This window comes from Vombatus ursinus, unplaced genomic scaffold (assembly GCF_900497805.2).
Source record: "Vombatus ursinus unplaced genomic scaffold, bare-nosed wombat genome assembly UNPS02005264.1, whole genome shotgun sequence".
Lineage (NCBI taxonomy): Eukaryota > Metazoa > Chordata > Mammalia > Diprotodontia > Vombatidae > Vombatus > Vombatus ursinus.
This window is the reverse complement of record NW_020945042.1, coordinates 110,897-127,386: the sequence shown is the minus strand read 5'-3', so window position 1 is coordinate 127,386 and position 16,490 is coordinate 110,897. Positions and strand designations below refer to the sequence as shown.

Here is a 16,490-nt window from a genome sequence, read left to right as displayed (position 1 = left end):
CTCCCCACTGCAATCTAAGTCTAGCCATATCAGGAGGCATTGAGGTGGCTCAATGGACATAGCACTAGGCCTGAAGTCTGGAAGACCTGAGTTCAAAACCAGTCTTTTTATATAGCATAACTGCTGTAGAGAGTCAGCATGGCTTTGTAAAAAGAACTAGCCTCAGAGCCATGAAGACCAGTTGATTCAGTTCCCATCTCTATCACATATTGGAGATATTTTTATCTGCCTGTCTATCTATCTGTCTATCTGTGTGTTTGTATATCTAGATATAGATACACAAGCACATACAAGTATAAATGTAAGTATGTATATGTCTATATGTGTGTATATGTCTATATATGTGGGTGTATATGTATATGTATATGTCTATATATTTGGGATGGATTTCAGGGGGTATATAAACTTGGGACTTTTAACATATTGAGAATTAGATTTTAATATAACTTGTTGCCTTTGTAATTGTGTATATTTTACTCATTATGCATTTAAAATCAATATTTTGAAAAAGTGTCCATAGACTTCACCAGACCACCAAAGGAGGTCTATGATATTTAAAAAGGTCAAGAACTCTTGACCTAAGAAATAGATGTATGACCCTGGGCAAGTCACTTAACCTTGTTTGTCTTAGTCCATTGGAGAAGTAAATGGCAAACCATACCAGTACCTTTGCCAAGATAACCCCGTGGACAGTATGATCCATAGGTCATGAAGAGTTAGACACAACTAAACAACAACAATTATTCCCTGCTCCCACACAATAAACTCCAGTGATTCTCTGTCACCTCCACAATCAAACATAAAATTCTCTGCTTGACATTCAAAGTCCTTCATGACCATCCCCTCCTTCCCTTTCCAGTCTTCTTATACCCTCCACTCCTTCCTACCACTGTCCTCCCTGATGCTCAGCATACAAGATACTCCGTTTTCTAGCTCCAGGCATTTTCACTGGCTTTCCTCTTGCCTGGAATGTTCTCCCTTCCTCATTCCCTTTAAGTTGCAGCTTAAATTCCATCTTCTATAAGAAGTCTTTCCTAATCCCCCTTAATTCTAGTGCCTTCCCTCTACTGATTATTTCCAATTTATCTTGTACGTAGCTCATATGTACATAGCTATCTGCAGGTTGTCTCCCCCCATTAGACTGTGAACTCCTTGAGGGCAGGGACTTTTTTCCCCCTTTGTATCCCCAGTGCTTAGCTCAGTGCCTGGCATCTAGTAGGTGCTTAATTGACTGGCTGATGAGAATGTAAGCTCCCAGAAGGAAGAGGCCATGGCTCTTGTGTGTGTATCCCCGGCGCTTACGGTCCTCAGTGGCCTGCTCTACCTTTTTCTCTCCACATTTCCATCTCCGAGCATAACGCTTTGCATGTCATGTTGTGAGCACTTCATAGTTTCCCCCTCCTGCAGTGAATTTCCTTACCACACTCATGCTTCCAGATTTGTCAAGAACTAAGCAGACTACATGCTCCTTGGCCTTCAGCAAAGAAAACGTAGGAGAAGGAGGAGAGTTCACGCCTGCCCTTAGAGATGTGTTTCTGAAATCTTCAGAGTCCATGATGACCTCCCACATGCTCCTTTGGTCACACATCTTGTTCTGCAGGTTGGGTGCATCTGGGTTATGTGTTTTTGCAGTACAGAATTCAGCTACCTGAAAGGTCAATTAGAAGAAAGCCTCATTCCCATGGGTTGGACTTTTCCACTCTCAGGTCCCATCCCCTCCCCCCAGTCATCTCTTCTCCAGGCTAAGCATGCCCTGGGCTTCAACGGAAACTCAGAGGACAGGCACTTGGGGCTCTTCACCAGCCTGGTCACCCTCCTCTGGACACTTACCCTTAAACTGGGCAGCCCAGCACTGAGCACAGAACTCTAGATGAGGTCTGACAAGCACCCTCCACAGTGGGATGGACACTTGCCTGTTCCTGAAAGCTATGCTATCCTTAATGTAGCTCAAGATCTCATTAGGGCTTTTTTTGGGTGGAATTCCACATTACACTGATGACTCATCTTGAACTTACAATATTTCTTGGATTGGTTAGTGTTATTTCATAATCTCATCCCATGCCCACTCTTTGAAGAAAGTACAAGTCACAGGGAAGCTGGGTGGCGCGGATGGATAGAATGCTGGACAACTCAAATCTGGTCTCACATATTTACTGTGTGACCCTGGGCAAGTAATTTAACTTCTTTGTGTCTCAGTTTCCTCATCTGTAAAATGAGGATAATAATAGCACCTGCCTTCTAGGCTTGTAAAGCACCTAGCCAACTTTAAGTGCTACATAAAGCAGCTAGGCAGTCAGTGGATAGAGTACAGGGCCTGGAGTCAGGAGGACCCGAGTTCAAATCTGACTCCAGACACTTACTAGCTGTGTGACATTTGGTAAGTCACTTAACCCTGTCTGCCTCAGTTTCCTCAAATGAGCTGAAGAAGGAAATGACAAACTGCTCTAGTATCTCTGCCAAGAAAACCCTAAATGGGGTCCCAAGGAATCAGATATGACTGACAAATGATTCAGCAACTATAGTCAAACCCCCATCTAAAATAAACGCAAAGAAACTGAGATAAAGAGAATAAAGAAACCAAATCTCAAGGAGGTTAGATGGCTTACTCTGGGTCATCAATTTATTTTATCTAGATCTTGTTTGTACAGAGTTATTTGCAGGGCTGTGCTAGAGCCAGCTCATAGACTAGGTGATTCCTAACATCTCAGAATAGGTATTCATACCTCAGAAATTGGCAGAAACTGATTGACTTTGGTCAAATCACTTAACCTCTGTCTGCCTCAATTTTCTCATCTATAAAATGGAGATATTAATAGTTAATAAGCATTTATAAAGAGCCCACTATGTGCCAGGTACTGTGCTAAGCACTGGGGATACAAAGAAAGACAAAAAGCAACCTTGCCCTCAAGGAGCTTCCATTCTAATGGGATAGACAACTTATAAATAAGGAGGTACATACAAGGTTTATACAAAGTACAGGGAAGGTAATATCAGAAGAGAAAACACTATCTGCCTTCCAGGATTACTGTGAGGATAAAATGAAATAATGAATGTGAAATGCATTCTAAACTACCAAGTACTTTACAAATGTCAGCTCTTTACTCAACACAACGTTCACACTGAAGTGAGGAAAATTAAGTTTTCAGATGAAAGGCAGTGACTTAAAATCAATATGCTGAGCACTTCTTTCAGTGCTGGGCAAGCATGCCCAAACTGCACATAACCTGCCTACCTGTAGGATGCTAATAAACACACCGAGGCTGGGCCTGGCTTACAGCACAGTACTCCCAGAGGCTCAGAATCTCCGAGATGGAAGGGTCCTGGAGCCCGTCGAATCATCTGTACACCTGACCAAGAATCTCCCCAGATAGGGGCCCAAGGAGGGCCAGCCAGACTTTGCTTGAAGACCTCCTGGAAGGGGAGAACTCGCCAGGCGGGTGGGCAGCTTGGCTTTCTGCTGCTCATGACTCACTTTATCACTTGACCTCTACCTCTTCTATAGAAGTTACTCATCCTCTCTTCTGATACTATCTCTTATCTCCTTTATGGAGCTGTAAGTTTTGCTATTTAATGGAACACTGCTCTGTTAACCTCCCTTTAATGACCATGACTCCCTTCATTTGGGTGTCTTGCTGATGTCCCATTCCTGCTTCCTTAGCAGTCCTGTTTTCTTGTCTCCCTAGAAACCCAAGGCCTGGCTGGTCTGCCCTCTTAGTCTAGTCACCCAGGCTCCTCTCCACTCAGGTTGTATTTTCCTGTCCTGTGCCCACATCCTGCCTCAAAGTTGTTCTCTTAAAATCCATGGTCTCAAAGAGCCTCATACTATAACAAGGGTAGAATCATGATTCCTCTTTAACTAGCTACGTGTCCATGGCCAACTTATTCACCATATCGGGGCCTCAGTTTCTTCATCTGCACCTAGCTGGCACAGTGGATAGAGTTCTGGACTTGGAGTGAGGAAGATCTGAGTTCAAAACCTGCCTCAGACACTCTAATTGAGTCACTTAATCTTCTCTAGCTGCATCTGTGAAATGGGGTAATAATAATAATAACATCTGCCTCTCAGGGTTGGTATGAAGATACAATGAAATAATATTTGTAAAGCTCTTTGCGAGCCTTAAAGTGCCACGTAAATGTCAGTCAGCATTATTATCTACCTGTTAAAACATATGATTCTGAGGTTCCAACCTGAGGGGCAATGTGGCCTAGTGGATTGAAGAAGGCAGCAAAGTCTGGGTTCAAGCCCTGCCTCTGACACATATGGGTTACACGACCCTAGACAACTCCCTTAACTTCTCAGAGCTCCAGGCGGCTCTCTAAAATTATAAATTGTAGAGGAGTTCTTCATCTGTGTCCGGACGTAGGTCAGATAGATTATAAGTCCAGACCAAAAAATAAAGGCTCTGTCATATTAGGATTTCTTGAATAAGAGGTTGAAAGTATTTATGGGAATGTCTCTTTGAGCTGTGATCTTTTCATGTAAATATATAACTTGTGTCAGTCTTTTAAAGAAAATAACAAGCATGTGTCTTTATTGGAGCCTTTTTGTTGTGGTGATGGTACTGTTAAAGGCATATACTGGTACATGCCTACATGGCATGTAAACAACTTTTTCCAAAGATAACATTTTTATATGAAATAATAGAAAATTATCAAGCGTCATCCTTAGAAATCCTGATCCCTTGACGTTAGTGGTTTGACATTAAGAAAATTAGCCTTACTTTTGAACCCTTGGAGAGGATACGTTTTAATAAATTATAGTACTTCAAAAAAAATTCTTTCTGCCTCTACAAGAAGCAGCATAATAGAATGAGCTGATTTTGGAGCCAGGTACACCTGGGCAGTCCTATGTCTGGCACACCGGTATGGGCTCAGGCAGGTCTAAAAGAGTCAATAGAGACAAACTGGACTGGGAGAGGCCAGTTCCTTTCACTTCTCCAGTACCTTTCCATGGTTCTGGCTCCAATGATTACAGGTTTAGAACAAGAAGGCATTTGTAGAGATCATCTATTCTAGCCCAATTCCTTTTTCTTTTTCTTTTTTGCTTTTTGGTGAGGATATATCAATGATATATCCTCTCTGGCTCCAATGATTACAGGTTTAGAACAAGAAGGCACTGTAGAGATCATCTATTCTAGCCCAATTCCTTTTTCTTTTTCTTTTTTGCTTTTTGGTGAGGCAATTGGGGTCAAGTGACTTGCCCAGGGTCACTTAGTTCAACTCCCTTATGTTACAGATGGGGAACTAAGACTAGGGAGGTTAGGTCACAAAGGTAGAATTTGAACCCAGGTCCCTGACTCTAAATCCTGAGCTCTTTGTGATACACCACATAGCTTCCAATTTGCATTTATTTAGGAAATGTCTTTCTTAGTCTCCTGGTTCCAGCTCCTTATCTGGTACAAAGGATCACTCAGACACCCAGGGTTAAAACAAACAATCCATTTGATTAAAATATATTAATATAGCACCTCTACCCCCTCTCATCCTCCCAACCCCACAAAGAGCTCTTAAAGCCTTTAAAAAGTTTATGAAGTCAAATTATCCTTAAGAATGTAAAAAGCAGTCAGCTAGGAGATTCTCTGGGGCCTTCGGAACTTTCCCCCAAAGTCCTAAAAACACTTTTATAATCTTTTCACCCAAAGGGCCACAGCTGAGTTCCAAGTCAATCCACCTGGAGGCAGAGTCAACTTAAATAGTCCCACGTTTACACCTTGTTCACGGCAGCACTGATTGGTGTAATGGCAGTGTGTGGGCTTACATCATGGCTTCTCCAGTTCCCCCAGTATCCTGGCCCACAACAGATCTAGCCCCAGATAGTCAAGGAGACCATTGGCCATGAGCCGGTGAATTTCAAGTCAATAATTTAAGTCAATGACTAAAGTTTGGGGCCTGAAATCTCTCCACGGGTTTTCTACACTGTTCAAATAGAAATCTTCTTTGCTCGTTATTTCTCTTACTTTTCCTCTTATTTATCCCACCTACTATGTCTGTACAGACTGTGAGCTCCTTGAGGACAGGGACGATTTTTGCTGTTCTTTGTATGCCCCTACTTAGTTTCTGGTACTTAGCCCTTAAAAATGCTCAATTGTATGGACAAATCCTTTCTCCTTCTTACAGGAAGTTCTAATGTTGAAATGACATTTTCAAAATAAGAGTGAGTTGTTTTAGAAAAGTAGTATGGCACAGTTGGACACACACACAAAAAAAAGAGCTAGAAGAAAGTTTACAATAAGAATTTCTAGCCCAGAAAAGAAAATAAGGACAGAGTTGATCTTAATTGAATTATTCTTCACTCCTAAGGCCACTGCTATGGCAACTCCAAACCTTAGTACTTGAGATGGGTATAAAAATGGTTAAGATACTTACAGAATCTAGGCTTTGCATAAACATTATGGATACCTTTGCATTCTGTGATTTTTCTGGTATAAACTGACATTTTGTTTCATACATTCCTGTCTGTCGGTTGATTTTGCACAGCCTGATTGCACAGCTCTTAATACTGCATTTCAATACTCTATTAACACCAGTATTGTCTTTGGAACACCTCCAAGAAAATAGATTATTATTGAAACAAAAAAAATTAGTAAATTAATTACTAAAAAGGGTCACTATCCCAAAATCTTTAAATTAAGATAATTAACATAAACGCCACATCATAAAAATGACAAAAGATGGGACCGGTGCAAAGTTGGAAGGACTGTGGAAAGATGGGTGCACAAACACATGGTTGGCAGAGCTGTGAATTGGTCTGGCGACTCTGGAGAGCAATTTGGAATTATGCAAAGAAAATGAAAAGAATCCATATGCTTTAACCTGGAGATTCCACTGCCAGGTATGTACCCTGAAGAGATGAAGGACAAAAAGAAAAGTTTCTTATGCACCAAACTATTTATAGCCGCACTTTTTGTGGGGAGCAGCGTAGAGTTGGAAACAACAGGGTGGTTAGAGGTTAAACAAAATGTGGTCCAGGAATGTAATGGCCTATCGTTGTATTGCAAGTAATAGTGAATATGATTAATACATAAAAGCACAGAAAAATTTATATGAACTGATGGAAAGTGAAGAAAGCAGAACCAGGAAAGCAATATACACAATGACTACAACAATATAAAGAGAAGAAATGATGACAAAATAATTTAGACTGAGGGCTTTGAAATAATACTGATGAAACTTGTCCCATTCCGTGGCAGAAGTAGGAGGCTAGGTATGGAACACAGAACATAACAACAAACTTTTTGATCTATTGATTAGTTTTGCTGAACTGCTTTTCCTTTATCTTCTAAAATTATTTATTAAAAGGGATGGTTCTCTGGGAAAGGGGTAGAGTATAGATACAAATATCAAAGCGAAAGATATTAATAAAAGATATATATATAATATATAAATATACAAAAATAAATAAAAATACATCAAAACAAAATACATTAATAAAACATATTTAAATTAACAAGTTATATACCAAATATTCCATTTTAGCAGAAGCACTACAAAGTTCCCCATTATTTTTTATTTAGTAGTTTTGTTTTCTCCAAGTAGACATATCTCAACAATACCCCTACTAAACTTCCCAGTAAGTATATTCTGGGAAACCACTTAAGCACAACTGCCTTCTAGAGTGATTTTGACGTATCATACATCCTTTAGCCCATGTGAACCCAAAGGATGTATACTTTAACTTTAGTAATTTGGTACTAAAATTGTCTATTGTATTTGACCTGGAGTTTCTCGCCTTTGGTGTTACAGTCTTCATTTACACAGGATAATATATTTAGAGATGAAAGGGACCATTGAGGTCACCTAATGCAACCTCTCTCTTTTTAGAGATGAGAAAAGCTGATGCCCAAAGAGGAGGCTGAGCTATTTGCCCAAGGTCACATAGGCAGTAAGTAGCAAAGTCAGGATCTGAACCCAGGCCTTTTGTCTCAGATCCCACACTCTTTCTCCTGCCTTCACAGTTGCATTCACTATGTATAGTGTTCTTTTGGCTCTGCTTTCATCACTTTTCCTCACCCAAGTTTACTACGAATATCAACAGCAAACATGCTGTGTAGTTTTATATTTGTTGAATACCTATTACCTATAACACTGTATTGGGTGGTTGTAGGTCTGACTAGTGTGGATAAATGTATTTTGCTCTCTCTCTCTCTCTCTCTCTCTCTCTCTCTCTCTCTCTTTCTCTCTCTGTCTTTCTATCTGGGGGAGGGAAAGGAAAAAATATTTATATTTTTTAATTTTTATCAAAATCTTTTGTTTTTACATCATTTTCATTTTCAAAAATATCTCTTCTCTTGTATCTAGTGGAACCATCTCTTGTAACAAAGAATTAAAAGTTAAGAGGGGAAACAAAGGGGAATAAACACTAAAAAAAGACGTTTGAAAAAAGAAAAATAAATAAGTTCAGCAAAACTAACCAAAAATCAACCAAGTCTGACACCGTATACAGTGTTCCATATCCAAAGCCCCCCACCCCTGCCCAGACAGGAATGGGGCAAATTTCCTAGTCTCTTCTTCAGGATTAAGATTTGACTTCCTCTTTCAATGAGGTTCAGACAGGCCGTGCATTCACGAATAGTTCCCTGCCCAAGCTAATGTAAATTAGTATTTCTAACAAAGCCACTCACTCATTGCTGAGAGAAGCAATTTGTTTTTAAGATTAAGGGATTTGCTGCAGAGCTGCACTGCCATAGATTCAATGCAACAGATTCCCCAGTTCTCAAAAACATCCCGAAAGGGGAAGACAGGTCTCAGAATGCTAGCCACGAGCTTCAGATCACCGGGAGCTTAGGCTACAGGGTGGGCAGCTTCTTTGGTTTGCTCTCCAGCAACAAAGCTTTCCCAGAAGCTGTCAGTCACCATCAATTCTTGAAAGGTCCCCCCTTTCCCTTCAGCCCTCAAACCACAGTGGAGTTTCCATATACCAGAAAAAAGTGCCTTAACTGCATCACGGGCTGCACCTCCTGATGAAAAAGAAAAGCCTGGGCTTTGAAATAAATAATTATATCTTATATTTAAGTAAATGTTTTAAGGCTGCAAAGAGCTTAACAAACATTATCCATTTGATCCTCACAACTCCTTGAGGTAGGGTGTTATCCCCATTTTACAGATTAGAAAGTGAGGCTTATAGAGGTTAATTGTGATGTGCAAAAGCAACAACCCTCATAAGCTGCTGGGCTGGGACTCAGTCTTGGGTATTTTTATTCCCAGTCCAATGCTTTCTCCACGAGATCAGGATGTCTCACCTGGCTCCACGCTGCCTTCTTCACTTGGGAGTTTTATGTCTTTCCTGTAGTTCATCAACTCACAGAATTAGGTGGTAGGATCAGGCAAACGTTTTAATAACCGGCTAGTTCAATAGTTCAATACCTTGTGGCTTCAATAGTATTCAGACTGGTAATGTAGCATGGCTGGTCAAAATTGTATTCATCAAACACTCCCCACTGGAGAATTGGCCCATTCGTGGACAAACACTTTGCCTGTGCGGGAACATTAGTACTCAGAAACACGGAACACGACAGCGGTTGTACATTTTTCGCATATTTAAAATCGTTTGCTACACAGGCCTACTGTTCTCACTGTTCCATTCAAGAAGGGGGCAGGGAACCAGCAGGTACTCAGTGGGGATTCCACCACCAATCTTAGGCTGAGACGGAGAAGAGGAGAGAAGTTTTAGCTGAGATAGCTTGACAAAATCCATGAGGTTAGTTAAGAGAAGAAGGTGCAGAATTATGGGAGAAGCAAAGAGAGGTTCTTGGGGGGAATTTGGGGGTCAGGGGTTGTGACATCAGAAGTAGAAGCCAAAGTCAATAGCAGGGATGATAGATCATGCACCTGAATAGGTGCAAGCTCATGCCCACACTGGAGGCCAGATTAAATCCAGGAGACTAATCAAGTCCAATGGGGATAGTGGAAGGAGTTAGAGGCTTAGGAGCTTGTTACTGGGTAAGCAACAGGGAATTGAGGCAGACTAGAAAAATTCCAATTATGCAAATTGTTCAGTACCACTATGTGTGACTGACTGTCTGCTTCCTCCAGAGTCACCGGAATTCCCTTCAGAGAGACAACTTGCAACAATACTGCCAGCTTCATCGACTGTACTGGCGGACGTCTGAATCCAGATGGTTCCCACGTCTGAGGCCGCAAGGATTCTCACAGGCCCTCTAGGCCAGGCCCTTTACTCCACAGATGAGAAACCTGAAGCCCAGGGAGGCTGTGACTTGCCTCAGATCACACAGGTAATAAATGTAGAAGGTGGGATTTGAACCCAGATCCTCCAACCCTAATGCTAATGTTCTTTCCCCTGGATCTTTTGTGGGGGGCAGGGTTTGGGGAAAGAGTAGGCAGACAGGAAGATAAGAAGGACGATAGAAACTATCATTTTATTTGTACCGTATCTATCTGTCTCTTTTTATTTCTCTCTCTCTCACATATATATGTGTATATATATATATATATATATATATATATATATATATATGCACACACACCTATACACACATTTCCTGGTTTTTAAGGGTTAGCCAATTTTTAATTTTTTTTTGCATCACCTACATTTTTCAATTTGTTTCTTTCTTTTCCCTGAGAGCCAACTCATATATATTGTTTTCTTACATTAATTATGTAATTATAGTAAGATAGAAAATATATCTATAATTCTATATGATATATAATAATTACATACAGGCTGCTAGATGGCTCAGTGGATAGACTGCCAGTCTGAAGTCAGGAAAACCTGGGTTTAAACCCAGCCTCAGACACTTATGCGCTGTGTGACCCTGGGCAAGTCCCTTAAACTCTGATTGCCTTAACCCACTGGAGAAGGAAATGGCAAACCACTCCAGCATATTTGACAAGAAAACCCCATAAAGGGTCATGAAGAGTCAGACGTGACTGAATGATTGAACAAGATAGATGATATATCTATAATGATATATGATATATATCTATAATGATAGATGATATATCTACAATTCTGCATAATATGTAAAATATTTATATAGCATACCAATATTAAAATATTATATATGAATACATTAGTACTATATATGTATATGAACACCCAAATATATGAAAAACACTTCAAATCCATGACTGATGCACAAATACATAACTCGTTTTGTTCTAAATTCTAAGAAAAATGTTACTCAAGAAATCTAACTGGGCTAAACTCTGCTACCACAGGCTTCCAAACAATCAGTGTTGCGTACATTTTTTCCATTTAAAAACCTTTAATAACACCAATAATCACAAGAGTACATTCATTTTTAGACCAAAATTCAAAAATAAAAATCAAACGTATTCTGTACCCCGGGGTCCATAGATAAGCCAATTATCATCTAGCACGAAGTTAGGAGTGAGATGTATCTATCTTCCTTTTTCTCCACACTGTCCATATTGGAGTGTATAGGGATCATTTCCATATTTCAGGTAAGAATCAGCAACTATGACATCTGCCTGAGAAGAAAGGGGGGGAAAGACGTTTAATAGAGAATAAAAACAAATAAGTGATAATATTGCATGTGGAATGTAGCTTCTGAAACAAGGTAAATCACATCACTGAAAAAATGCAAAAACTAAAAGAAAAATACCTTTCAGGAAGGGGTGACTGAATTTGTGAGCACTGCTAACAAATCTTACGTGCTCATAGGATTCCAGTGTGGGGGTTAAATACCCAGGTTTTGAGGTCCACGTCATGGGAATTAGAATGCTCACATTCCTGAAATAAGCTCTTCTACTTGTAGCATGGAAGAGGAAAGTAGAAGCTTCCGCTACCTTTTCCTGGCAGATTAAAAGATGCACGGAGTCATGATTTTAAAACAAAAATGGAAATAGGGAGTGAAAATGTGTACCAGAAACCATATCCATAACAGACATACTCTTAAATATTCAGGCAAAGAATGGAGCCCCCCCCCAAATCAACCTGACAAATTAGAAGGCTTAGGTTATGATCTAAAAAAGCAACCATACATATACTCGATTTATTAACTGAAAATTAAAGGTTCAGGTTTTCCAAGTGAAGAGACAAATTTTGTAAAGGGTTGACCAGTATTAATCATTTTTACATCATCTGAATTTCCCAAGTTATCTCTTCTCCCTTTCCCTCCTGGGGAGTCATCTCCTAAAACAAAGAATTTTAAAAAAAGAAAAAAAAAGACAGTTCAGCAAAACTAACCAAAATATCAACTATGTCAGACACCTTTCAGGTATAGTCTCCTACCTCTTCTTTGAGGCGAGGCTTGATGAACTATAATTTCCCAGCCTAATATTTTAATTTGTTTTCCTTTCCATTTACACTGTTGTAGTCAACGTTGTTTTGCGGTGGAAATCCTAATTGTTAAGAGTAATGGGAGGTAGTAGGAACATAAGGAAAATATGCTTAATCTGTGTAGCACATGTTAAGTACCTAATAAATGTTTGTTGATAGAATGTTCAGTCTTCATCATCTATGCATAGATTATCTCCCTGGTAGACTAATAAGAACAAAATTGAAGGACTTTTAAATTAATACTGAAGTAATTGAATATTGAGGGAAAAATCCAAACTTGAATGGATTCATTCAGCTTTCTAATATATCTGTTGATAGATTCATAGAATGTTAGAGCAGGGAAGGACTTTCAAGGTCATCTGGTCCAACTTCCTTATTTGACAGATGAAAATATGGAGTCAGAGATAGGTGAAAATGACACAGCCTTTGGAGTTATCTCTTCTAATCAAATTCAAAACCACGACCGTTTTTTACATTCATACTTTATGTAAGGCACTGGGCACTATAGAGACAAAAGATGAAATGGTCCCTTTCCTTAAGGAACTTTCATCCTCCTTGAGCACAGATCAGTAAGTAAATATAAGCTAATATGAGAGTGCTTTAACAAGGAGGAGGAAGGAGAAGATTGGTGGTCAGGAAAGACTTCCTTTAGGAGGTGGCACCTGAACTGAACCTTGCAGAAACCATAAGATTCTTAGAGTGGAAGGTATGGAAAGAGTGCATTCCTGGCATGGGGCACAGCCTATACAAAGATATGGAGACGGGAAATAAAATACTAAGTTAAAGGAACTGCCAGTAGGCCAGGTTGACTGAGATGTAGAATTCTTGAAGAAGTGAGATGGAAAGGAATAAACATTTATATAGATCCCACTATGTGCCAGGTGCTGAGTTAAGTCCTTTTTTCTTTTTTAAAACAAATATTATCTCATTTAATCCTCACAACAGCCCTGTGAGGTAATAGTTAATATAATAATGGCTAATATTTATATAGCACTTAGTATGAGCCAGGCACTGTGCTAAGTGTTTTACAATTATGATCTCATTTGATCCTTACAACAACTGTAGGTGGTAGGTGTTCTTATTGTCCCTATTTTACAGATGAAGAAACTGAGGCAGGCAGCAGTTAAGTGACTTACCCAGGGTCACATTGTTGAATGTGTCTGAGGCTAGATTTGAATTCAGGTCTTTTGGACTCCAGGCCAAGACTCTCTATTCATTATACCACCTAGCTGTCTCTACGTAGTCTATGAAATGTCTGGAAAGGTAGACTGAAGTCCTGCCCACTGCTTCCCTACTCTCTCTCCTCTCTCAGCACAGTGGACTGAGAAAATTATGTTTATAGGTACACTGTTCACAAGTTCACAAATTTGGACAATGATTAAAACCGTGAAGACCTGCGATGAAGACACACATTTACCAAACAGATGAATAACTTCCCCCAACCGGCATTTCAGAGAATACTGCATAAAACATAAGTACAATCAAAATACTGGGGAGGGGAGAAGGGATATAATAAGCTTGTGTTTTGTCTTTGCATTGATAGCATGAGTAGAAAAAGCCTACTGAAATAGAAATACATGGTTAACAACTTTTCTCCCTTACCTTTGCCTTCTGAATGAGTTTTTCATCCTCGGGCACATTGGGATTAATTGCAATCACAATGCCATCATATCCATTGTCATTCAGCTGTATCATTGACCCTTCCACAGCCTGTAGGACACCCAATGCTAGGATCAGAATAACATTTGGAAATGACCCCATTTTAGCTCGTATTTCAATGAAGCCATGGAAGATGTCACTGGAAGACTATATATACTCTTATGATCAATTTCAGGAATTTGATCTAGACCAGAAAGATTGCATAAATGTGAGGAAGAAAATCCTTAATAATCTTGCCTCTGGAGGTAAATTCCATATACCTTGTTTATTCTAAGGATCTAGATGTCAGAGAAAGATATGTTGCTGCAAAAAAGTTCCTCTTACTTGTTATGACAACTAAATCTGAGCTGTTCTCTGACTGATTTATCCCAATGAGGGATACATTCTTTTTTGTAAATGTCATCACAGAATAGCATATGAATCACTAATGGAAGGGTGTTGAATGGAAGTTAGAGAGGATCAGGAAGGAAACATAAATGCAAAGGTTCATTTAAAAACCCAAGGAACCGTTCCTCCTGACAGAAAGGGCTCTTCATTATCTCCTAAGAGCGGGGAGTCACTCTTTTGGGCCTGGAAGGGCTGGGAAGGAAAAAGAAAATCTTGTCTGGTTTATCTGGATCTATGATGAGCTGGAGCTGAAGAATGGATTGGTCAGAGAGGGAATCTATACTCTGCAGGAGCAGCAATTTGTTGTTTTTCCCCTCTTAAGTAGATACTTTGTGGTGCTGGGAAGAGTGGCCTGGAATCCAATGAGTCCAGGAGGGCCAGAGAATGAATAAATCTGGGGAAGCTGGCTTGCACTTCTTCCCTTCTGGGGCTCTCTTTGCTCTGTTGTCTTGGGTAGGGGCTAGGGAGTAGGAGGCACAGGCACTCAGCTGAGTGAAGAGGGTGTGTGTGTGTGTGTGTGTGTGTGTGTGGCTAGCACAGTGCCACTACCATAAAAGGAGGCTGCATTGATTGATTTTCCACGTGACATTGCTTCGTGATCCTTCCCTTTGGACCGTTAATGTACCTTAGGTCATAGAATAACCTCATCTTCCAGCTTTTGACCGTTCCCTCTCCTCAGTACCCTCACCTCACCTCCTTAGTTTAGAACCCACACCCATCCTCCATCTTTGGGCGCGGCTCCCAGTTTGGGGCATTCCCCTCTACTCCACCCTTTCCTGGCCTCTGCCCTGCTCTTCTACATGACTGCCTTGCTTTTTGAACTGGTTACGCCTTGGTGGATTCCTCCCTTTTACCCCAGCAGTATTTCTTTACCCTTTAGATAATACTCTGAACTATGTCCTTCCCAGTCCAAACTGTAGCACAAGCACGTTCCCTTTTTTCTGGCCTTTTAATTGCCCCTACTCCCTTATCTTATCTTCCTCTCTCATAAACCCAGCAGAGGTGAAGACTTGATCTTATCTCATACCCCAACAAAATAAACATCAAACCAAGAACTGCTTGCCACCACTAGCCAACCCGGTCACAGCCCATATTACTCGTAGATCTACCTGGATAAGATCTTAGAGGATATCTAGTCCAATCCTCTCTTCTTACAGATAGAAGTTGAGACTGAGATTGGTTAAAGGACTGCCCCATGGTCCTGCAAGTAGTAAGAAGTAGAGCTAAGATTCAAACCTAGGCCCTGCAGCTCCAAATTCAGAGCTCTTCCCATTGTACCATACTGTCTCCTGAAATGCTTGGGGCTGTGGAACTTTAGGATCTGAAGCCACATTGCAGAAAGAGTAGAGCCAGGCTGCAGAAGAGCTAGTTTCTTAAAGCCTTTAGGACCTTTCAGGAAACAAGCTAAGGGCTATGGAAACAGCTACAATTAGTTGCCCTGACTACTAGCATATTAAGAATCCTTCATATTTATTCATTGGGCAGTTGGGGGATCATAGCATAATACAGCTAGAGTTGCAAGGTCATCTACTCCAACCCCTTCACTTTACAGAGAAGGAAACAAAGGACCAGAGAAGTTAGGTGACTTGCCCAAGGTGATAAAGGAAGTAAATGGTAGAGCAAAATTTCAATTCTGGTCCCATGAATTCAAGTTTAGTACTCTAATTCCAACACTCTTTTTATGCTGCGTCTCTGGATTGTCTAGGCTTTTTGGACAGTGACAACTGCTTATGGACTTCCATCAGTCAACTACAACTCGAGGTTGATGTGGTCTTTGTCATATCCACTGGCTCATCTCCAACCTCACTCAGCAGGAGCAACCTCCTTCAAGGGAGAGGGCTTCTTTCAGGAGCTCAGGGGACTTTTGGCACATCCCTGTGGAAATCAGCAGCCAATGTTTTCACTGGTTGCTTCAGCACCCTAAGCCAAGATTTGTTTCTCAGAATACATCTGTCTTGGTTGCTCAATTTTTGTAAGGTTTGGCCATGTCTATTCATCAATAATTAGATGGAATGGATGTTTGAGCACTGTGCTGAGACATACTATGTCCAAATATGTGAAGGGCTATTATACGAAAGAGGATTATACTTGTTCAGAGAGTAAGGACTGGGATCAGGGGGTAGATAGTACTGGGAGGCCAATTTTATCTCAAATAAGAAAGAACTTCAGTTCTTTTAATGAA

At 40.4% G+C, this 16,490-nt stretch overlaps 1 protein-coding gene across 1 annotated transcript in view; it reads right to left on the bottom strand.

Annotated features, from left to right (window-relative positions):
• Positions 1-14,023, bottom strand: part of LOC114030754 (calcium-activated chloride channel regulator 1-like) — a 63,244-nt gene extending 49,221 nt beyond the window's left edge. Inside the window, 7 exon segments of the mRNA XM_027845627.1 lie at positions 1,421-1,648; positions 6,367-6,544; positions 9,364-9,443; positions 9,445-9,473; positions 11,304-11,451; positions 11,635-11,775; positions 13,865-14,023. Of these exon segments, the coding sequence (XP_027701428.1) occupies positions 1,421-1,648; positions 6,367-6,544; positions 9,364-9,443; positions 9,445-9,473; positions 11,304-11,451; positions 11,635-11,775; positions 13,865-14,023 (963 nt within the window).
• Between the last annotated feature and the right edge of the window lie 2,467 nt (positions 14,024-16,490).